General features: G+C 45.0%; 1 protein-coding gene across 1 annotated transcript in view; it reads left to right on the top strand.

The window, feature by feature from the left end:
• The first annotated feature begins 2,400 nt into the window (after positions 1–2,400).
• The window catches only part of Smarca5 (SWI/SNF related, matrix associated, actin dependent regulator of chromatin, subfamily a, member 5), a 30,862-nt gene continuing 9,002 nt past the window's right edge, over positions 2,401–24,260 (top strand). Inside the window, exons 1-15 of the mRNA XM_048333699.1 lie at positions 2,401–2,577; positions 6,226–6,300; positions 9,761–9,927; positions 10,667–10,767; positions 12,502–12,602; positions 14,454–14,633; positions 15,415–15,570; positions 15,651–15,782; positions 17,775–17,843; positions 18,980–19,089; positions 20,088–20,314; positions 20,840–20,961; positions 21,155–21,307; positions 23,078–23,210; positions 24,032–24,180. Of these exons, the coding sequence (XP_048189656.1) occupies positions 2,416–2,577; positions 6,226–6,300; positions 9,761–9,927; positions 10,667–10,767; positions 12,502–12,602; positions 14,454–14,633; positions 15,415–15,570; positions 15,651–15,782; positions 17,775–17,843; positions 18,980–19,089; positions 20,088–20,314; positions 20,840–20,961; positions 21,155–21,307; positions 23,078–23,210; positions 24,032–24,180 (2,037 nt within the window). The 5' untranslated portion in view covers positions 2,401–2,415. The remainder of the gene's footprint in view (positions 2,578–6,225; positions 6,301–9,760; positions 9,928–10,666; positions 10,768–12,501; positions 12,603–14,453; positions 14,634–15,414; positions 15,571–15,650; positions 15,783–17,774; positions 17,844–18,979; positions 19,090–20,087; positions 20,315–20,839; positions 20,962–21,154; positions 21,308–23,077; positions 23,211–24,031; positions 24,181–24,260) is intronic.

Here is a 24,260-nt window from a genome sequence, read left to right as displayed (position 1 = left end):
TGTTAGATCTGAAAGACCAAAATGGAGTCACTCATGCCAGCATAAAATGCCCAATACTTGGTATCTGGTGATGGCACACTTCCTTGTTTAGAAATGAGGCCTTCTCATGGTTCCTCAGATGGCTATTTTATAAGAACCTTCATCACACTCTCCACAGCTTTTACAACCTAATCACCTCCTGAAACTGTCACCTTCCAGGTCACAACTTCAGCACAGGAATTTGAGGTGGTGATAGCAGAAGCTAAGCCACAGCCCCTGAAGTAACTAGAGTGTTGGAGACACGCTCGCCCACTCTACTTCCTCTTGCTTCTACTTCCAGCTCAGGGCAACCAGAAGGCCTTGTAAGCTCCCAAACCAGTCACCCAAAAGGTCCCGTTTCCTCCAGCTCTTCCAAGCCAACAACCTGTAATCGGAGCATGTCACCACAAAGCTTCTCATTCCCGCCACTTTCCTACTCGCCAAGGGCTGAGGATGGTGGCTGACTGCTGGAAGAAGCTTTGAATAAAGTCTTTGTTGGTGAGTCTACAGTGGTGGAGCACCGACCCTGAGCAGAGTCAAGCAAGAGCGGGAGGTCCTGAGTTCAAGTGCCAGTACTGGTACAAAGGCAAAACACGTGTTTCACTTTGCTACTGTGAAATTCCTTAATCTCTTACAAAACTCTCTCTCTCTCTCTCTCTCTCTCTCACACACACACACACACACACACACACACACGGCACACCCCTGGCTTTAGTTTGGATATGCTTCATGCCCTAGGAGTTGGAAGCTTGGCTCCTGACAGTGTGGTGTTAAGATGGTAGGACCTTGACACCTTAGCAAGCAGGGGGCAACGGAACTAACAGGCCTTGGTCTGTGCAATGGATGGGGGGGGGGGTCTCACCAGTCCCTTCAGAGCACCTCTCCATTCCTTTGCTTTTCCTTAGCATCAGTCCAGTGCTCCCCTGCCAAGCCACACCCCCCTCAAGGTGATGATGCAATGGCTACAAGGTCCTCAGGAGAGGCTGAAACGACAGGCTTGATGGGCCATGAGGGACGCGGAGGGCACTCGCCTTCCCCTGGGCGGTGGTACTTTAGAGCTGTCCTTGCAGCTGACCCCGGATGAACCACCTCTCCTCCCTTCCCCTCCCCCGCCCCCCCCCCCCCGAGGCTGAGGCCACACCTGGTGCTAAGGGGTCCCGGCGCGCGCGCGCGCACACACACAGATGCTGCGGGAACTCTGAAACCCTCTCCCGCCCTCCGGGAGCCTCGCACAGGCGGCACGTGGGTCCTCAGGTCTCGGCCTCCGGGGTAGCTGGGAGTACAGGGTCGGTGGACGGTGTGTGTGTGTGTGTGTGTGTGTGCGCGCGTGCAAGCACGGGGGGGGGGAGAATGTATACACTAACCCTAACCACAACCCAGCCAGGAGTTCCGGGTTGTTTTACTCGTGTCCCCTCACCCGGCTTTGGGGCTCGGGGCCGGGGAGGCACCGGGGCCACAGCCCCCCGCCCCCCGACGGCCGGCTTCACGGGAGTCCCCTGGAGGTAAGGGCCGACTCGGCTGCCGGCCGCGGAGGGGGGGAGCGGCGTGGGCCCGGGGTGGCGGACCTCGCACCCCGTCTTCCTCCGCCGGTACTCACGTTCGCCCCGGGGGACGACGGGCACCCCGAGACCCGCGCGGCCCACACGCGCCCAATCCGAACGAACCGCGGCCCGCCCGGGGCCAGCGCGCCGCCGAGCACGCGCGGAAGGCGGCGCTGGCGCTGACGTCACGCCCGGGAGCCGACGCGCCGCGCTACGTCGACGAGCACCTCCCCTCCACCCCCGAGTCCCCGCCCACTCTCCCGGCCGGAGCCCGCTAAAGGCAGGGAGGGGGCGTGGCCAAGGAGAGGAGGCGGGGCGTGCGCACGCGCACTCGGGGACCCGGCCGGCGAGGGGGGGGGGGGCGCCGCAGTCTCGCGAGGGTTGCGCGCCCGTGGCGTAGGTGGTTGTCCTGGGAGCTGGGAGATAGATGATTCCTGCGGGAGGAAGACGACGACGCGAGCGCGATCCCCGCCGCGGCCCCGCGAGTGTCGGCCCCCCTGCCCGCAGCCCTCCGCCCTCCCCTAGGCCAGCCCGCCCTCTCTGACCTCGGTGACCCTGCTGGCCCCGCCCACCCCCTCGACGTGGTTCCCGCCGTGGGGTGAGCGCCGGCCGAACCGCGAGCCCCGCGGAGCAGGCGGACCGTCCCCGGGGGGCCCCGCCAGGCCGGGCCAGGCCCGTCGCGGATCGCGGGTCGCGGGTCGCGGATCGCGGCGGCGCGGGCGAGCTTCCGGCCGGGGTCTCGCGCCCTCACCGGGCCGCGGCGACGTCGCCGCCCGGGCCTAGGCCGCCTCCCTAGCCGCCGCCGCCGCCGGCCCGGGCCTCCGGCTGCAGCCGCGGGTGACGCAGACGGAACATCATGTCGTCCGCGGCCGATCCTCCGCCGCCCCCGCCTCCCGAGGGCGCGCCCGCCAGCGGCGGGACCACCGGCGGCAACAAAGGCGGCCCCTCCGAGGGCGCCGCGGCCCAGGCGGCCGCCGCCGCCGCCGCCGCCACGAGCCCCGCGGACGCCGAGATGGAGGTGAGCGCCGGGCGCGGCCGGTGGCGCGGGAAAGGCCGCCCCGGCGGCGGGGAGGGGGTGGGGGGTGGGCGGGCAGCACCGCGGCCCTCGCCCCCCCCCCCGCTTCGGGGGTTGGCACGCGGAGCCGTTCCTCGTCCAGCTGGTCCACACATCCCACTCCCCACCGTGCGAGCCGGCACCCCGCGTTCCCAGCTTGCTGCTGCTGCTTGGCTGTGTCCCCCCCCCTCCCCGCTCCCTCCCTCCCTCCTCCCCGTCCCCTCCTCGGGCTCATCTGGCCAATTCCTCGGCTGCTTTTACGAGCCCGACGCCCTCGGTTACTTCTCCCGTCTCCACCGTCCTTCTCTCCCCCCCCCCCCGCCCCCCGACTCCCCTACGAGGACTCCCCGAATCTGGGTCTTTCAGTTTGTTGCACCCAAGTTTTGCGCCCGGATGGTGGGGGGTGGGTGGGGAGGGAGGGAGCGGCCCCGTCGGGGGGCAGCAGGGTCGGCGGCCCGGGTGGGTGGGTGGGTGAGTGGGTGGGTGGGTTGTGGGTTTGGGATTGGAGGGGGGGCCCTCGGGGGCGGCCCCTCTCCCTGTCGTGTGGGTACAGACAATGGTGGGAGCCGGACGGGGGGCCCCGTCGGTCCGTCCGTCCGTGCGCGGAGCTGCCCATTGAGGCCCAGGGAGAGAGGGAGGGGTGGGGGCGGCCCTCCCCCGCGCGGCCCCCGGGGGCGGGTCGGGAGTGGGGTGGGGGTGGGTGGGGAAACACCCTGACAGCAGCTGTGGTGGTGAACCCCCTCCCACCTTGGGTTGGAGAATCGGGGTGTGGGGGGGGTGTTTGGTCTTCTGGGACTTTTGTGAAACAAGAAACTGGACACCCGTGTGGGGCTCGAGCCCCTGGAGGAGGGCGCCCTGGGGGTGGCGGTGGCGGTGGGGGGGGACGGGGAGCCCCCCGGCGGGTCGGTCTCTCCCCGGGCTGTGTTCCCAGGCCCTGCAGCAGCGTCCGGGGACGCGGTGATTGCCTGCAGCTTCCATCCTGAGCGTCCCGACCCGCTTTTGAGGGGTTCTTTTTTTGTGTGTGTGTGCGTCCCTGTGGTCCCAGGTTCGAAGATCTGGGGGGGTTGGGGGAGTTTCATCCTCATCCTCAGAACGAGCAGTTGAGGCTGCTGTCGAAAAGCAGCCCCAGTGCAGAGTCGACACTCGGAGGAAACGGTCCTAAGACAGCTTCTTTACCACCCAGGCGCTGGCGCAACTTTTTTCCCCCCCTTGGGGTGCCCGGTGGTGGGGTGAAGTAATAACCACCCGTCCCTCTGTGACTGAAGTTACAACCCCTAGCCCTACGGTGGGACCTGGGGATGGGGGGGCGCCCATCGGTGCTTCTCGATTGGTTTGGATATAAATGGGTTCCTCACCCCGTTTTCTTTCCCTTGGCGGTATTCACCAGTTTGTTTTGGATTCTGGGGGCCGTTTTGAATTATTTACAGCTTTGTCATTGAAGGGGTCTGAAAAGCTGTGAAGTTGAAAGCAATTGCATGTGAATGCGAAACGTCTGTAGAGCTTTTCAGAGTCTGCAAATTGAGAGTTTTGGAAAACCTGTGGGGGGTGGTGGTGCTGTTTTAAAAATGTCAGAAAGGACCCGAAAGCTCAGGCAAAATACTGTGGCTTTGAGTTGCTGTTTTTAAATATTCAGAACAGGTATTTGCGGGAGGAGGATAAGTAGAACCTGTGATAGAACTCAGGTCTGGCTCCAAGAAATGAGCGCTTTCCCCACACCTCTTGTCTTGAGTTGTACTTTAAGACTAGAGGCTTGGTAATCTCATTTATTGAAGAGTGACTTAGTACTTTTGCCTATGCAGTGTAGGCATATCAGTAGTTTTATTTTTTATCAATTCACTTTTGGTGAATTTATGTTTGTTTTTGCCAGTCCTGCGGGGCTAGGGCCTGAGCACTGTCCCTGGCTTCTTTTTGCTCAACCACCTGAGCCATAGCACTACTTCCCGCCCTTTCTGTGTATGTGGTGCTGAGGGATCAAACCCAGGTTTTCATGCATGCAAGTCAAGCACTCTACTACTAAGCCACATTCCCAGTCCCCGATTTGTGTTTTTTAAAACAAATTTACCCTCAATTTGTTTTTGTTTTCTTAATTAAGAACCACTGAGATATACTAGAAACTAGGTTTGAACACGCATAATATATCTGATGATCTTAATCTGTTTTACAGTTGTAAAGAAAAGATTTTTAAAATGCCTCTTTCTTGTTTGGAAGTAGAACTTAGGGCGAGTTTTTCCAAAATCAGAAAGAAATTGAGCATTTGTAATTTTTTTTTAATGATAAAGCTGATTTTAGCAGGCATAGTGCTTTTCAGTATATTTTGTACTTTTTTTTCTTCTTGCATCAGTACTAGGTAAAGGGAGAATCTCACTTCCTGGTTATTTTGTTTTTGACAGTGTTCAGCCCATTTTCATTCATTCTCATTTTTCACTATTGACGACATTGGTAGAAAGTCACACTGTATTGTACACTAAACCAGCAATTGTACACTAAGCCATAGAAGAATAATGACTGCTGCTGGACAGCACGTTTTATTTACCTAGGTAGGATATATCTGTTGCATTCCAGAACGAAATTGGTAAGTGGACGAGGAGATGGCTTTTCCACTTCTATATGGAGATGCCAGGGGTTTATGATGAGCCCAACAGTCACCGGGCTTACGAGTCTTGGCAATGAAGTTCAACATGGAATTAGGTCATTTGAGCCTGCCCCTCAATTTTTGAATCACTGCTTGATAATGATAGCATTGTACATGATTAATAAAAACGTTGTCAACTTTTTAAGTTTTCTAATGGATGAGTGGAACTTTAGTGTCAGTTGTTGCCGATGTTGCTCTTTGTGGCAATTTGAATGTCAGAATGAATATATAATATGGATATATACCTACATAAGTAAATATATATATATATATAAATGCATACATACACAGGAGGGCATTTATTGCTAGATGCTGGTGGTTCATGACTGTAATCCTAGCTACTAAAGAGGCTGAGACCTGAGGATCATGGTTTGAAGCCAGACCAGACAGGAAAGTCCATGAGACTCTTATCTCCAGTTAGCCACCAAAAACCAGAATTGGACCTGTGGCTCAAGTGATAGAGCACGAGCCTTGAGCACAAAAGCTCCCGGACAGCATGCAGGCCCTGAGTTCAAGAGCCAGGACTGGCGCGCGCACACACACACACACACACACACACACACACACAAAAGGCTTGGATGTATTATTAGTAATCAGGTGATAGTTGAAAGTAGTGGATTTAGGTGATGAAAGTCGGTGACTAATGCCGCCTTCATGTGTCCATGTGGATGCCAGCACAGTAGGTCTAGGGCACTGTTAGAAAAGGTGCAAATTTACCCATATGACTTATGCTGAAAGAGATCTTAGGGTGATGTTGATGATTACATTTTGCTTTCATCTTGGCAGCAGTTTTACAGTTTACATAATTGAGTTAGATGTATTGTTATCCTTGCAGTTTTTAGTCATTCGTCATCCATCAGGTTTCCTGTCTGGTTAGGCATTTAAATACTAACTAGGGAGGTTGAGGCCACAATAACATTATTTAGAATGTGTTTCGGATAGAAATCTTGAATCATTCTGTGGTTTTTCCTTCCTACCAGGAAGTATTTGATGACGCATCACCTGGAAAACAGAAAGAAATCCAAGAACCAGATCCTACCTATGAAGAGAAAATGGTATGTTTGAGACATTTGACTATTCTATGAAAAACTTTTTCTTAGATTAAATGTAGAAACATCTTTTAGTGTTTATAGAGCACAACTATCTAAAATATGTATAACATGGGGTGTTATAATATCTCTTATTTGTCTGTATAAGCAAATACAAATAATCTAAGAATTTACATAATGTGATATAATTATCGAATTATCTTAGCATTAAGATTGAACATCAAGAGTGGTAAAGGGCTGGGATGTTACTTAGTGATAAAGTGATTGCCTAGCATGCATGAAGCCTTGGGTTCAACTCCTCAGTATCACATAATAAACAGAAAAGGCCCGAAGTGACTCAAGTGTCAGTGTGCTATTCTTGAGCAAAAGAAGCTCCGGGACAGTGCACAGGCCCTGAGTTCAAGCCCCAGGACTGCCCTCCTCCCCCCCCCAAAAAAAGTGAGGTAAAGACCTGAGTAGAAGTTGTTTTGTGCATGTCAGGCACTGCATTCCTCTGGTTTTAAGGAGGAAGTGCTATGCTGCTTGTCCATGGTGTTCTTTTTCTTCTTGAGGTGCTGGGGAATTGTGCATGGTAGGCAGGTGATTTGTGAGCTATCCTGTGAATAGATCTTCACTCCTTACACACCCAGTTTATACCCCATTCCTTCTAGAGAACTTTATGATTTGACAGCCAATACCTACAAAGAACATTAGATTTAAATTCACTTTTAATGATAACAGTAATGGCTGACAGTGAATGCTTGCTCTGTGTCAGGCTCTGTTGGGAGTACCTCGTATAGATTAAACTTAATCATATTGAACTCTTAAGTTAAAATACGCCAGGCACTGGTGGCTCTTGCCCATAATCCTAGCTACTTAGGAGGCTGAGATCTGAGGACTGCCGTTTGCTAGCCTGGGCAGGACAGCCTGAGATTTTTTATAAGTCAGAAGTGGAGCTATAGCTTGAGTGGTAAGAGTAAAAAAAGTTATAATGTGTTCATTAGTAACATTGTTACATGGTATATTGCTAAAAGTAGTAACAGTGTACCAATCGTCCTTTGTTCACTACTATACTTGTAAAAGTAATTGGCATAGGTATTCACTCTTCACACATTGTTTTTGGAATATGCTTTCACCTTGTTCACTTCAAAATCAATAAATATTTTTGATTCTCTTAAATAATTTCAAAATCTTACAATTGTGATATAGATTTTATGTACACATATAAGTGTACATACAAAGGGGATGTATGTAATACATATTCCATACATATTTAAAGTACAAATGATTACATACAGGATTTCTTTTACATGCTATATAAATGCCCCTCCTTCCAATCAAACTAATGGAAAAAACATTTGCAGCTCTTATTTTTTAGTATGAACATGACTTTAAAGTGATTACATTTTGAAAGTAAATCTAATTAATTCTCAGCTGCAAGTGGTGGATGAGGTTCTAAGTCCCTTGGAATCATTTGATGTATGACAAAACAGAAATGTATTTTCTTGTCAGCTGCCCTTGGCTCATATACCTGTATTGATGTTGGGTTGCTTTTTTTTTTTATGGCCATCAATGATGTCATGAATATCCAAATGGCCTTTGGTAGAAAAATGTTCTCCATCCCCACTCTGTAATTTAGATTCTGGCATAGTCTACTAGCAGATCTAATCTGAGGCACAAATTCAATTTCATTATTCTTGCTCTTACTTGAGTTTGCACTTCGTTTACCACTCCTCAGAAATCCTTACTTGCCTTAAGAGACCTTTTCTCCCTCTTTGGTGATACCCTTTGTACTTCAGTTTGCCTTCGCCTTTCCTTGTGAAATTCTTAACATTTCTTCCTAGACAGTTTGAATCATGCAAGCTTTCATCCTTTGTCTCTAGCCCAAATGCCTTCTCGGTATTTTTTACTTGCTTGTTGAATATTTGCATTTTAATCTGTTGGTACCTCCTACTTCGGAATATCCAAGACTGAATTCATAATCTTTACATCTACTTGCTGTTAATCAAAAAATGCAACTACTTATTGTTAACTCTATGAACGGAAGTTTCCCTGAATGTATATCCACTGTGTCTTTCCCAGTAGTTCATACTTTATAGTGATACTGGGATTTGAACTCATGGCTCCACTCTTGGAAAGCAAGTGTTTCTATCACTTGAGCCATACCTTCAATTCCAGCTTTGTGCTGGTTAATTGGAAAAGAGAGTCTCACAGACTTTTTGTCTGTTCTGGCTTCAAACTTTGATCTTTAATCCTCAAATCTCTACTCCTCCTGGGTAGCTTGGATTTACTGGCATAAACTTTCAGCACCCTGCTTCAGTATCCCTTTTTTTGTGTGTTTGTTTTTTGCCAGTCATGGAGCTTGGACTCAGGGCCTGAGCACTGTCCCTGGCTTCTTTTGCTCAAGGCTAGCACTCTACCACTTGAGCCGCAGCGCCACTTCTGGCCGTTTTCTATATATGTGCTTCTGGGGAATTGAACCCAGGGCTTCATGTATGTGAGGCAAGCACTCTTGCCACTAGGCCATGTCCCCAGCCCTCAGTATCCCTTTTTGTTATGCAAGTCCTGGAGCTTGAATTCAGGTCCTCAGCACAGTCCTTGAGCTTTTTTTTTTTTTTTTGCTCAAGGCTAGCACTCTTCCACTTGAGCTACTGCTCTACTTCTGAGGGGTTTTGGTGCTTAACTGGAAATAAATCTCAGACTTTCTTGTTTGTTTGTGTTGGTCAGTCGTGGGGCTGAATTCGGCCTGGGTGCTGTCCCTGGGTTCTTCAGCTCCAGACTTGAGCCACAGCTCCACTTCCAATCTTCTGGTGATTCGTTGGAGATAAGAGTCTCAAGGACTTTCCTGCCCAGGCTGGCTTTGAACCATGATCCTCAGATATCAGCCTCCTGAGTAGCTAAGATTACAGGTGTGAGCCACCAGCACCCGGCTGGAGTCTCAGCTTTCTTACCTAAGGTGGCTTTGAGCCACAGCCCTCAGATCTCAGTTGCTGGGATTATGGATGTGTTACATACGCCTGGCTCGATGTGTTTTAAAGTTGTAACATTTTTCTTAGTAGCTAGGTTTACAGACATGACCATCCACAACCTGCTCAGTGTCTTAAAGCTGTAACATTTTCTCATCAGCTATAGTAAAGGGTAGTTTGCATCAAGTTTTAGGGTTGCGATTTAGTAAGTTTTGGCCAGTAAACAGCGTCATTTATACACTTAGTACAACTGTGACTTCACAGTTTTCATTCTCTCAGAGTTTGCCGCTGCCCCTTTGCTGTCCTTCCTGTCCCCAGCCCATGTCAGTTCCGATCTGCTTTCTGTCATCAGCATTTCATATGCAGTTAGTAGAATCTTACAGTACGCATTAGTGTTTGGTGCCTGTTACTTGGCAGCAGTGTACTTTTGAATCTCATTTATGTTGCAGGTTTCAATTGCTTTTTTTTAAATCTAAGTTTTGATGAAAATGTGTCTTAACTTTTTGTTGTTGTTGTTGCAGCAAACGGACCGAGCAAATAGATTTGAGTATTTATTAAAGCAGACAGAATTGTTTGCACATTTCATTCAGCCTGCTGCTCAGAAGACTCCAACCTCCCCTTTAAAGATGAAACCAGGGCGCCCACGAATAAAGAAGGATGAGAAACAGAACTTGCTCTCAGTTGGCGAGTGAGTAGCAGTTTACACTTCACAGATCACCCACACTTACTTTTGATCATGCTCATTAAAAGTTAAAATGTCTTGTAGTTCATCCTGGCTTGAAAGGCATAGTGTAGCCATCAGTTTACAAGACGGTATAACGTCTTCATCTTTTACAACATTAGATGCTTTATGCGTTGTGACAGGTGTATCGAACATGGGGTTCAGCGGCTGTGCCTTTCCTTAGAGGAAAATATAAATGCAGGAGTGTCTTATTCTGCATCTCCTGGAAGTAGATGGAGTCATGGGGCTTGAACGTGGCTCTGAATGGAGTGTATGTTCTAGTCTCTCCAACCACAAGCCCAGTGTGTGGCTATCCTGATAACTTACGCCACAGCAGTTTTGCACCTCTTAGTTTCACAAGCATATGGATGGAGATGTTATAAAAATCTGAAAGTCCACTCCCAGTTTATGAGAATAAATTTGGGTGGAGTAGATATCTGCTCTCCATTTCATAGAGTTAGATGCAGAAGAGTACAGGAAGCAACACTAAGACACGTCCCGAGCAGAAGTGGGCATGACGAGCCGGAAAGCCTTGTGGGGGAGCTCCTGAGGAGTGCCCGCGCCTCTGCCGGGGCAGGGCCATGCCAGAGCTGCTGAAACTGGGGGGACTTGCTCAGCCACCTGACTCTTGGGTTGAAGTACTGCCTGGTAGTTCAACGGAAAAGGCAAAGTTCACATGAGTTGATTTTTATTTTCATTTTTATAGCTATCGGCACCGTAGGACAGAGCAAGAGGAGGATGAAGAACTATTAACAGAAAGCTCCAAAGCAACCAACGTGTGCACTCGATTTGAAGATTCTCCCTCATGTATGTCAAATCCTCTCATTGATAGTTGTAGAAAATACTCTCCTTGGAAACGTAGTAATCTCAGATATTTGTATTGGTCGTGAATAAGTTTCAGATTTGGAAATTGTTTCCCTCTCTATTTGGATTCAGACTCCTGGCATTGAGGCTGGGTGGGTAAGGACTCGGCCACTTGAGCCACCGTTCCCACTTGACTCTCTGTATGTAAGAGTTTGTTGTTTCACAGGGCAGGCCTTTGACTGCGATCCTTCTGCTTCTCCCTCCCACGTAACTGGGACCGTGGGCATGTGCCATGCCACAAAGCTGTTTTTGAGGTAGCAGCAGGAATTTGTTTCCTTGCACTACTATTGAACGGTGATCCTCCTAGCTCTGCCTTTCCAGGAGATGGGATTGCAAGCCTGAACCATCATGCCTGGTTCTTTTATTTTTCTTTTCTTGAGATGGCATCTCACAGTACCGCCCAGGTTTGCCTTAAAATGGTTGAAATTGTCTTCCAAGTACTGGGGGCTTATAGGTGATAGCAACTAATTTTCCTACTATAAACAACTATGCCCTGCTAGAGGTGTTTTTTTATTGTTGTTTGTGTTTTCTTTTTTTTTTGTCCAGTCCTGGGCCTTGGACTCAGGGCCTGAGCACTGTCCCTGGCTTCTTTTTGCTCAAGGCTAGAACTCTGCCACTTGAGCCACAGCGCCACTTCTGATCGTTTTCTGTATACGTGGTGCTGGGGAATCGAACCCAGGGCCTCATGTATAGGAGGCAGGCACTCTTGCCACTAGGCCATATCCCCAGCCCCTGTGGTTTCTTTTTTTTTAAATGGAAATGGTAGTATGTTTTAGAAGAGTGGTGTTATATTTCAAAGGTATATGAAATGCCATTTAATTTATATCATTGTCCTAAGGCACATGTCAAACTTGGAATGGTTTTGCCATGCATTTGTCACAAGTAAAGAAAACGAATTCGTTAGTAACAAAAAAACAAACCATGAAGAATTTTACTTAATCCTGATGTTTTTTCCATGCTTCCCCCGTCACCCCCCCTCCGCTTTGGTGTTGGTCTAGGACTTGAACTCAGGGCCTGGGCTGTGCCCCTAAGGTTTTTGTGCTCAAAGGCTAAAGGTATACCACTTGAGCCACTGTTCCACTTGGAGCATTTTTGGCAGTTAGTTGGAGATGAGAGTCTCATAGACTTTTATGAACTGCCATCCTTACTTAGGTCTTATCCTCTGGAATACCTAGAATTACAAGTTTGAGCCACCAGCTCCCTGTTCCGTGCTAATTTTTTAGTTTTATTTGTCTAAACTCCGCGCAAGAGTGCTGTTCCTTAGGTTTTTTTTTTTTTTGCCTGTGGCTGGTGCTTTATCACTTGAGCCACACCTCACTTCTGTCTTTGATGGTTAATTGGAGATAAGACTTTCCTTCTTTGTACTGTGATCCTCAGATCTCAGCCTCCTAAGTAGCTAGGATTTTAGGCACAGCTACCAGCACCCAGCTAGTTCTAACCTTTTGCCAGATAGTTGGAGACCAGAGTCTCTCGGATTTGTCCACTCAGGCTGTCTTCCCTACCTGTCTATCTGCTACTAGTCTGTTCCCGACTTCATCCATCTCAAGGTTCCCCTAACACAAAGTTGTAATGTTAGTAAACACATTGGTCCCTAGTTAAACCTCTGAGTCTTAGATAAAGGAGATGTGCTATTTCATGTTTTTAAAATGTGCATTATGTTTTTTCTTTTGTTCTTAGATGTCAAATGGGGTAAACTAAGAGATTATCAGGTCCGAGGATTGAATTGGCTCATTTCTTTGTATGAGAATGGCATCAATGGTATCCTTGCAGATGAAATGGTATGTGTTTAGTAGTGTTTCTTTCAGGGCCATTATTTTGTAAAGATTGTGTGTGTGTGTATAATAAATTTATAGAAGACTCAAACTTTTGTAAATTACAGTCTAGGGCTGATAGCAACTAATTTTCCTACTATAAACAGCTTGCTCTACTTTCGTAAATGAGAACTTCACTTGTGTAGAATTATCTGTGAGAATAAGTTATTTTATTTATTTATTTTTGCCTGTCCTGGGGCTTGAACTCAGGGCCTGAGCACTGTCCCTGGCTTGTTTTTGCTCAAGGCTAGCACTCTACCACATGAACCACAGTGCCACTTCTGGCTTTTTCTATATATGTGGTGCTGAGGAATCGAACCCAGGGATTCATGTTTGCGAGGCAAGCACTGTACCACTAGGCCATATTCCCAGCCAAGTAAGTTATTTTAAAAAAATTCTTTACATAGTTGTATAAAGAGGTTTCAATTCAATACTTTATGTGTATAATACATCTTTTTTGTGTGTGCCAGTCCTGGGACTTGAACTCAGGGAAAGATCTGTCTCGGCTTTTGTGCTCAAGGATAGTACTCATCACTTGAGCCACAGCTCCACTGTGACCTTCCTACCTTCCTTCCTTTCCCTTCCTTCCTTCCTTCCTTCCTTCCTTCCTTCCTTCCTTCCTTCCTTCCTTCCTTTCCTTCTTTCCTTCTTTTCTTTTCTTTTTGCCAGTCCTGGGCCTTGGACTCAGGACCTGAGCACTGTCCCTGGCTTCTTTTTGCTCAAGGCTAGCACTCTGCCATTTGAGCCACAGCGCCACTTCTGGCCGTTTTCTATATATGTGGTGCTGAGGAATTGAACCCAGGGCTTCATGTATGCTAGGCAAGCACTCTACCACTAGGCCATATTCCCAGCCCCCTTTCAGGTTTAGTTGACTGTAAGCATCTCTCTCTTTCCTGCCTGGTCTGGCTTCAAGCTGTTCTCCTCAGATCTCAGCCTCCTACATAGCTAGGACTGCAGACCTGCATATTGATTAGTCTTAGCCCTTCAGCCGGAGAAAAGGCTTTACACTTTGAGTATTTGGATTCGTCTGCAGACCAGTTTGGAGCAGCAGTCCTCAGCGCTTAGCCTTCTGAGTATCTAATATTACAGTCATGAGCCAGCGCCTGGCTTTATTTTTGTACTACACTAGTTTATCTCTCTCTTCTTTTGTATTAAAAAAAGGAAAAACAAGTGTGGGGTCCTTGACTGTATCAGCTATAAATGTTAATGTTTTCCAAGTAACATATAATTCTGCTTCATAAAACATGTCTTGTTAACTAGTTACGTAATTGAGGTGGGAAAAGGTTCCTTATTTCTACAATGGTAAAAACAATTTGTTGGGTCTGGGAATGTGGCCTAGTGGTAGAGCGCTTGCCTAGCATGTATGAAGTCCTGGGTTCGATTCCTCAGCACCACATAAACAGGAAAGGCTGGGGAAGTGGCACTGTGGCTCAAGAGGTAGAGTGCTAGCCTTGAGCAAAAAGAAGCCAGGGACAGTGCTCAGGTCCTGAGTTCAAGCCCCAGGACGGCAAAAACAACCAACCAACCCCAACCATTTGTTGTTTGGACCAAGTATGGAGTCAAAAGAACTGTGTTTTAATTCTAGGTCAGCTCGGTCCTTGGGAATGGCACACGTTTCTCAGCCTTCTATGGTGATGATCATAGACTTGTGAGGACATTAGGTGCCACAACATTTGGCAGCTTTCCTGTTAGCTTCTTGACATACGTTATAGCTACTGTAAATACATTGCTTTTAAATGTCGCTATACATGTGTGTATATATCGAAGTATCAATATGAAATACCTTTTGTGCCTTATGTATTTGCTGAATTTTTTTAGGGTCTGGGGAAGACTCTTCAAACCATTTCTCTTCTTGGATACATGAAGCACTATAGAAACATTCCTGGTCCTCATATGGTCTTGGTTCCCAAGTCTACATTACACAACTGGATGAGTGAATTCAAAAGATGGGTGCCAACCCTTAGATCTGTTTGTTTGATAGGAGACAAAGAACAAAGAGTAAGTGTATAGTGTTTCACTGTACTTTGGATGTTAAAGGGATTTGAATTGGGACTTGGTCTGGGAGAAGAGGAGGAGAAAAGGGCAACAGTTTTCAGCATTTACAAATGTCAGCTCTAGGAACTTAATAGTGGCATTTTCACAAGGGAGTAGTTATTTGGGAAGACAGCAAAGACAAATGTGTAGGAATACCGTTTGCTTTTCTTTTTGGAAATGATTATATTAGAAATATAATCTTGTTTTTATAGAGGCTTTGAATGTGTGAGGTGACTAGAATTTTCAGGAGCCAGATTTTTAGATTAGTATATAGTAGTAATTTGATGGCCTGTTAGGATACCAACCAAAATAAGTTAAAATGTTGATTACTTGATGATCTTTTAGAAAGAAGACATAGAGATAAATATTTAATATGGAGTTTTCCCTTCATTTAACTATCTGATGCACCTATACTTCTTTTCTACTTCTTTTCTCTTTTTATGGCTACTTAGGGTATTCTAAGTTATCAAATTGCTCCCTGCTTTGAAGTTCAATTGTCTAATCGTTCTAGGATTACAGATGTCTGCCACTATCGTCTGGGTGCTGCAGATTTTGTACTGGTTAACCCTTTTCTTTTATCTTTTTAAGCTATCACATACTTAAATGGTTAATGAAGTTATTTTAGTGGTAGTGGAACTAGTTCTGAATGTTGTGTAATATAGATAGAATTATTCTCCCGTGTTTGATTACTTATACATGTCTGATGGATTCTTGAGTGGTGAGTTTTCTTTCTCTTGCTCCGCAGGCTGCTTTTGTCCGGGATGTGTTACTACCAGGAGAATGGGATGTGTGTGTGACATCGTATGAGATGCTGATTAAGGAGAAGTCTGTGTTCAAAAAATTCAACTGGAGATACCTGGTTATAGATGAAGCTCACAGGATCAAAAATGAAAAATCTAAGGTAAGTTGTTATTTCCCTGTGAGAATTGTGCTTTTGAGTGCTTGACCAAGTGTTCTCATGATGGAAATCAACCCTTTCAGCTGTCAGAAATAGTGCGGGAATTCAAGACCACGAATCGGCTGTTACTCACTGGAACCCCTCTGCAGAACAACTTACACGAGCTGTGGTCCCTTCTGAATTTTTTGTTACCCGATGTGTTCAATTCAGCTGATGTAAGTATTTCTAATGGTTTTCTGTTTTGTTTAGTGATACCTCAGGGTTAAATCAGGGTTAGACTTCAAAGCACCAAGTTTGCTAGACTAGCCCTCTGCCACTTGAACTGTGTGCTTCAGGCTTCTTTGGTTGTTGTTTGACACAATGTGGTGTTTTGGGTCAAGGCTAGCCCGGCCCGGACTCTCACCCAAAGCCTCCAATATAGCTGTTGACTGTATAGGTGCTTACTACCACCTTGTTTATTTGTTGAGAACGGGGTCTTGCTAACTTTTGGCCCGACTGGCCCGTAACCCTGATCGTCCTGACCTGTTTCCTGTGAACCGGAATCACGGTGTGCCAGAACATCAGCCGGATTCCATTTGTTTTCATAGTAGAACTTAGTCTGCCTTTTGTTTCAGTTCATTTTTCATGCTTCTCTGTAGTAAGGCTGGTCTTAACAAATGAACTCGATGATGCAATCCATGGGTTTAGTACTTTTGAGCCTTTGCTTTCAGTCTCATTTTGCAGCATTGTAACAGTGGGTTCTTATTTGATGGTCATGTTGGCTTAGTCCTGTAGGTAAGGGTTTTAGATAGGCTGCTTATTTTTCTAGCATTTTCAAGTGAATTGCTAATTTCATAAAGCATGTGTTTGGAAATTCAGAGGTAGCTTCAGATGTGGTAATATCTAACCTCTTTCACATTGTAGTCTCAGCACCAGACCACTACTAGCCTTTAGCTTTATAGATTATTTGCATGATAGATTTGGTAGCAGTACTTAATTATTAGTCACACCTAGCAACATATACTTTGTATGCCAAGAGTCTGTGATGTTAGTAATTGGATTTTGCTGGGTCAGAGTTCATGCTGAACCTTCATTTCCTCATCTGGAGTATGTATCCAGAAAACTGAAGAGCTTCATGTTAGTACATGTATAGAAGTCAGTTTTAGAAAGATACTTTGGTTTATTAAGGACTCTTTTTAAAAAGAAATAGAGAAATTTGTGTTATAAAAAGATAATTAAGGCATGTGCTTAAATCCTACCTTGCTCAGAATGCTGAGGCCTGAGGATTGCAGTTTGAGGTCCCTGGGCAAGAGAGTTCGTGAGCCGGTTATCTCTAGTTAACCACCGAAAACCTGAAAGTGGAAGTGTGGCTCAAGTGGTAGAATGACAGCCTTGAGCTGAAGTACAAGGTCCTGAATTCAAGCCCCAGTCCTAGTACATACACACAGATACTTAGTCCGATTGGAAAGTTTGAGTTGAATGCTTGAAGTAAGATAAGGAAATTGTCTTGATTCAAATCCTACCCAAATATTAATGGAATGCTCTTTTTTTTTTTTTTTTTTAAAGCCAGTCCTGGGGCTTGAATTCAGGGCCTGGGTGCTGTCCCTGAGCTGCTTTTACTCAAGTCTAGCACTCTTAACACTTGAGCCACAGGGCCACTTCCAGCTTTTTCTGTTTATGTGATACTGAAGAATCAAACCCAGGGCTTCATGCATGCTAAGCACTCTACCACTAAGCCACATTCCAAGCCCTAATGAAATGTTCTTTATCTCCCTTTGTTAAGTAAAATTGACAATGTTCTAGAAACCTCATATTGAGGGTTCTAATTATTCCTCTTTATTTTCAGACCCTTCCTTATGAAATCAATCCTCTTTGTTTTTGTTTTTATTTTTGTGTGTGTGTGCTGGTCTTGATGACTGTGATCCTCAGATCTCAGCCTCCTGAGTAGCTGAGATGACAGGCAAGAGCCATTGGCATTGGCACCCAGCTTTCTTTGTGTGTGTGTGTGTGTGTGTGTGTGTGTGTGTGTGTGTGTGTGTTTGAGTAAAATACTTAGGAAGTAATTCTTCTATAATCAGAAGCTGAAAAAAATTAGTGGCTTAAACTAAACAGTCTTTGTGTCTTACAACTCTGTATTATACTAACTCTAGGAATCATTACTGTACCTGACATCATAGGACATTTGTCATTAATGTCTCTGATCTTAAGCTGTTTTTTATCCATGTTAGGACTTCGATTCCTGGTTTGATACCAACAACTGCCTTGGGGATCAGAAGCTAGTTGAGAGGCTTCATATGGTAAGTATTTTGGATCAGTGTCTAAGTATATTCTAACAGGAAGGATGTAGAGATTTAAATGGATAGGTTATTTTCCTGTTAAGAAAAAGCATATTGACTACAGTATCAGATCAGTTTGCAATTTTGCCACTAAAATGTTTGATCTTAAAATGGGGTGGTAGGGAATTAATACGTGGTGGCTTTAACGCTTAGAACCTGGGATGAATTTTAACTTAATAGCCAGGAAACAGTATAATGGGAGAGTGGAAGAGTTAACTTAGGCAGTTTTTTAAAGCTTAGTTTTATTTCGATTCCATAGATGAATCTAACAAGTTCACCTTTGAAAGGACTAATGATCCATTTTGTTTGTAAATCTAATGACAGGATATAATGCAACTAATAACTGAATTGCTGAGTCGATACTGTAGGGTTTTTTTTTTTTTTTTGGCCAGTCCTGGGCCTTGGACTCAGGGCCTGAGCACTGTCCCTGGCTTCTTCCCGCTCAAGGCTAGCACTCTGCCACTTGAGCCACAGCGCCGCTTCTGGCCGTTTTCTGTATATGTGGTGCTGGGGAATCGAACCTAGGGCCTCGTGTATCCGAGGCAGGCACTCTTGCCACTAGGCTATATCCCCAGCCCTGGTTTTTTTTTGATAGATAGCTTTGTTCCTTCCTATTAAAGTTCACACAAAACAGTTGGTAGAGAAATTTATCTTCTCACGCTTAATCCTCAGAAAGATTAAGCAGGACCTTACCAAGTACCTTATATAAGCTCCTTTCATGACCTACCACAGAGACTTTGGTGTCTTGATATTTTGGTCTGGATAAGTCTTTGGGACTGGGAAGAGAAGAGATTCTAGTCACCTAGCCATTTGTGTTGTCAGACAATCTGTGTTGCAAGCAACTATTTCTAATTCTGAAGACATATTTGAAGTGTATCATTTCTGATGTTTTATGAGAGTACGTATAATTGTCTTACTACTTTCTGGGTGTTCAATAGTAGTAAATCAGAAATTTGGAGTGGAGAAGTCTTGAAAGTCATTTAATATTTAAGCAGAGAAATTTCTTTTCCGTGTATTTAACACAAGATTTTAAAGAGTTTGAAAATACCAACATTATACAGATAAAGTCATACCTGTTATTTTCTATTTTCTTCAAGGTTTTGCGTCCATTTCTGCTTCGTCGAATTAAGGCTGATGTGGAAAAGAGTTTGCCTCCAAAGAAGGAAGTCAAAATCTATGTAGGTCTCAGCAAAATGCAAAGGGAATGGTATGTATTCTGAGATGTTTGATATTACTAGTTTCTTTTTTTTTTGCCAGTCCTGGGCCTTGGACTCAGGGCCTGAACGGTCCCTGACTTCTTTTTGCTCAAGGCTAGCACTCTGCCACTTGAGCCACAGCACCACTTCTGGCCGTTTTCTATATATGTGGTGCTGGGGAATCAAACCCAGGGCTTCATGTATACGAGGGCAAGCACTCTTGCCACTAGGCCATATTCCCAACCCCTGATATTACTAGTTTGTAATTTTCATTTGTCCAACAATGGATTGGCACTGGTGTTTGAACTCAGGGTCTAGGGCTTGCTACTCAGGCAGGCAATCCAGCACTTAAGCCACATGCTCATCTAAATGATACGTCATTTTCTGGTTTGTGTTTTCATGGAATTCCTATTGATTGAATGGAACTGAATTGATTAGAGCGATTTAGGGCTTACCCATCGCATTCATAGAGTCTTGAATGGATTATATGGGATGGAGGCATAGTGAATTTATGGATTCATGAATCTAAAAATTAAATGCAGGATGTAATTATCAGGGAAAAGAACCCCAATTTGGGATTTTGATTTTATTTGTATTTATTTACTTAGTTTTGGGCCAGGACTAGTGCTTGAACTTGGAACCCCTTCTTTTCTGGCTTTTCACTCAAGGTTAGCACTCTACCAATTGAGCCTCAGTTGGCTTTATATGGTGGTCAGTTGGCGAGAAGAGCCTCATAGACCACCAGGTGTGTGGCATTGTCATAATTCCTCATCTAGGATAAGTTCTGAGAAATGCATCAGTACGTGACTTTTTCCACCATGCCAGTGTCATGGGAAAGTTTTCTTCCTCTTTGGTTATTTGAAGCCAATCCCAGACATTATAGTGTTTGATGGATTTTTTATTTATAGGTATTTGTGGACTGAGGTGGGGAGGGCAATTAAGTATGTAAAGTGGCAGAGAATGGTCAGGGAACATTTGAGCCCTCTTAAAATACTTGTCTTCTTGATAGGTATACTCGGATATTAATGAAGGATATAGACATACTCAACTCAGCTGGGAAGATGGACAAAATGAGGTTGTTGAATATCCTGATGCAGTTGAGGAAGTGCTGTAATCACCCCTATCTTTTTGATGGAGCTGAACCTGGTCCACCTTACACAACGGATATGCATCTGGTTACCAACAGTGGCAAAATGGTGGTTCTGGACAAGTTGCTCCCCAAGTTAAAAGAACAAGGTATCTGTGGTATTGGTATCAAATTGAGACGTAATGAAGACTAATAGTTTAAGGAACACACACTTTGAAAGGGCTGCTCTTTCATGGTAACATTAAAAACCGATAATCCTAGCTACTCTGGAGGCCTTAAGTCTTTTAGAAGGTGGCAAATAGTAACAACAGCTACAGTCCCTGGATTTAGGTCCAAGTTCTCATTCTATATAAGATTTCCTAGAAATTTCCTTTTGTAGGGGAGAGGACGGTCCTGGGGCTTGAATTTGGGGCCTAGGTGCTGTCCTCCTCTATGCTCAAGGCTAGCGCTAACACTTGAGCCACAGCACCACTTCCAGCCTTTTCTGCATATGTGGTACTGAGGAATCAAACCCAGGGCTTCATGCCTGCTAAGCAAGCACTCTACCACTGAGCCACACTCCCAGCCCCAATGCCATTTTTTTTCTTTGCAAAGTAACCTTGAATTCAAGGGTAATTAGTCTTAGTTTGAATTTTACTTGGGGAGCTTCTCATGATAAGCTTTTATATTCACAGGTTCACGAGTACTAATCTTTAGTCAAATGACAAGAGTATTGGACATTTTGGAAGATTATTGCATGTGGAGAAATTATGAATATTGTAGGCTGGATGGACAGACACCTCATGATGAAAGACAAGTGAGTAACATTCTAGGGAAAGAAAGACAAAACCAAGTCAGGTAAAATAATTCTCTACGATGAGCATGATGCTCCCAGAGTCCCAGCTACTTGGGGGGCCGAGGCAAGAGTTTGAGTCCATCCTGAGCAACATGAGACCCCGTCTCATCAGGCAGAACAGATAACTGACACTTGTCTTATTTCGCATCCATAGGATTCCATCGTTGCGTACAATGAGCCAAACAGCACCAAGTTTGTTTTCATGTTGAGCACCCGTGCTGGTGGCCTTGGCATCAATCTTGCTACTGCTGATGTAGTCATTTTATATGATTCAGATTGGAATCCCCAAGTGGATCTTCAGGCGATGGTAAGAAATAAAGAAACTCAATCTGTGCTTACTAGGTATTACTCTGTTACTTTCAGGCAAAATGATTTTACATGGTTATACTTCTACTTACTGCTAATTTTATAGTGTTAAGACTTTTAATTTCTACAAAATTTATATTTCTAATGGCTCAGTGAGGGTATGTTGAATACCCTTTTTTTTTTTTTTTTTTTTTTTTTTTTTTTTTTGCCAGTCCTGGGGCTTGAACGCAGGACCTGAGCGCTGTCCCTGGCTTCATTTTGCTGAAGGCTAGCACTCTGCCACTTGAGCCATTGCACCACTTCTGGCTTTTTCTGTTTATGTGGTGCTGAGGAATCGAACCCAGGAAGGGCTTCGTGCATGCTAGGCAAGCACTCTATCACTAGGCCACATTCCCAGCCCCTTGAGTACAATTTTTGATCTGAATCAGGTAATGTCCATCTTATGGCTCTCGAGATCAAGAGCCTTCCATATCCTCTACATCATGACTGAGAAAAATGAGGCTTGCCCAGGAAATTTCTAATGGGATTAGATCTTAAAGCAATCCCAAATTGATTGGCCAGCAGTGAAATGTAGTAGCTTAACTGATTGCAAAGGAACTGCTGAATGAGTGGATAGTGTCCTAGGAGAAAAGGGAAATGGCTTGATCTCTGCCATTTGGGGTACATGACCTTTTGGGGAACATCTGATTAGATCAGAAAAGAAATTCTTAGCATTGAGAAATTTTATGATCCATAAGTCAGTGGGAAAAGGTACAGATTCTTTGGTAATGGTACTAACATGAAGTATGATCCCAGTGTCCATAAATGCAATTTTATGAAAACTTCACATTCGTCCCTTTCATCCTAAACTCTTTCTAAGAGTGACTAGTCAGATTGACATTATAGAATAGAGTGTTTGATAGGAATATGGTTTTGTGCTTTTACCCAGAAGGCAAATACAAATGGCATCCAAAATAAGTTGACTGCTTGCATTTAGTTTTTTGTGTAATGTTTAGAGATTAGGGTTTGTTTTTTTTAATCATCTATTATTTGTACACGGAGGTGACCTTTCCACATGACATCGTACCCCACCGCCCTCGCCCCCGTCAGTCACTCTCCTGTGTCCTGCTTTCCCCTAAAACGGCTTCAGAGGTGACTGGATTTTCACACATGTGAACAAATGACTAGGATTATTGTAGCTTGTAAAGCTCATTTTTACATCACTTAATAAAGTCACTTTCCTTAACAAAGGGAACTTAAGTTTCAAAAATTAAATTCAAAAAGTTTAAATTCAAAAATTTAAACCTAACAGATTTTAGACAATCATTTATTTTCAAACTTGAAAATACAATTTTGCTTGTATTATCTGGACATGTTTTATCATTTATGTGATGGTTTCTGAACGATTCCATTGTGATGTGTTTTATACTTAGAGAGGTTTCCTCATGAGAAAACCAATTACTTTGAAGTTTTTGTTTTTTTTTTGGCCAGTCCTGGGCCTTGGACTCAGGGCCTGAGCACTGTCCCTGGCTTCTTCGCGCTCAAGGCTAGCACTCCGCCACTTGAGCCACAGCGCCGCTTCTGGCCGTTTTCTGTATATGTGGTGCTGGGGAATCGAACCTAGGGCCTCGTGTATCCGAGGCAGGCACTCTTGCCACTAGGCCATATCCCCAGCCCCTACTTTGAAGTTTTTGAGGAATATCAGTAATTGAAAACTAGGAACATTTCATTTCATCAGTGTACACGTTTGTATATTATTTGGCTTTTCACTGTCACATGGTGAATCACTTAGGACCGCGCACACAGAATTGGACAAACGAAGACTGTCCGAGTGTTCCGCTTTATCACTGACAACACAGTGGAAGAAAGGATAGTGGAGCGAGCTGAGATGAAACTCAGGCTGGACTCCATAGTTATCCAGCAAGGTACAGCTTTGAATGCCATCAAGTTGGTCTGAGAAACTTGCTTTGTCTGGTAGAGAGAGAGAGAGAGAGAGAGAGTGTGTGTGTGTGTGTGTGTGTGTGTGTGTGTGTGTGTGTGTGTGTGTGTGTGTGTGTGTGTGTGTGTGTGTGTTGGGGCTAGAATGCTGTTTGTCCCGCTCTTGCTTGCCTTGTTTGCTCAAGGCTCTTGCTGTGTCACTTGAGCCACATCTCCTCTGGCTTTTATAGCTGGTTAATTCAAGGTTAAGATTCTTCAGCGTTGTTTGCTCAGCCTCCTGAGTAGCCAGGAGCGTGGCCATGAGCCACCCAGCACCTGCAGTGTTGTTCTGATTATAATAATAGTTTTAGAAGTTTTCAGTTTTTTTAGATGAGGACATCTAAAACTGCAGTTTTTTTAAGTCTGATGTACCTTTTTTAACTCTTTTTTTTCTAAGAAAAAGCTGATTTGAGATTAGGAATAGCACCTTCTGCTCATCAGAAATGTGTTACTGTGTAACGCTTCACCTGTGTTGAAATTTTTTCCTCAATTTGATTTTTAAATATTTCAGATACTATATATACCTCACAAAACATTTTATCAAGCTGGTAGACATTAAGTGGACTAAAACTAAATAATGCCTAAGCCTTAGAAATAGTTTAAATCCTAGCTAACTGAAAATTTGGCATTAATAAATAAGAAAATGAATGGAAGCACATAACAGTAAACAAAGGATACTTGAGCTGAAATCACATCTAACATGGAAAATTCCATGCTTCCAGTAAGAGAAACTCTGTTTGGATAATGCTGTTAACACCATCTTTTCCAGGGAGGCTTGTAGATCAGAATCTGAACAAAATTGGGAAAGATGAAATGCTTCAAATGATACGACATGGAGCCACTCATGTATTTGCCTCAAAGGAGAGTGAAATCACTGATGAGGACATCGATGGCATTCTGGAAAGAGGTGCCAAGAAGGTGAGCTCTGCCTTCGCGCTAGACCCGTGGTGTGGGTGATGGGTTGTCCTCTGTAAAGAAAGTGCTGTGTGGACTGTAGA

This window comes from Perognathus longimembris, chromosome 24 (assembly GCF_023159225.1).
Source record: "Perognathus longimembris pacificus isolate PPM17 chromosome 24, ASM2315922v1, whole genome shotgun sequence".
Classification (NCBI taxonomy): Eukaryota; Metazoa; Chordata; class Mammalia; order Rodentia; family Heteromyidae; genus Perognathus; species Perognathus longimembris.
This window is presented reverse-complemented; position numbering and strand designations above follow the sequence as displayed.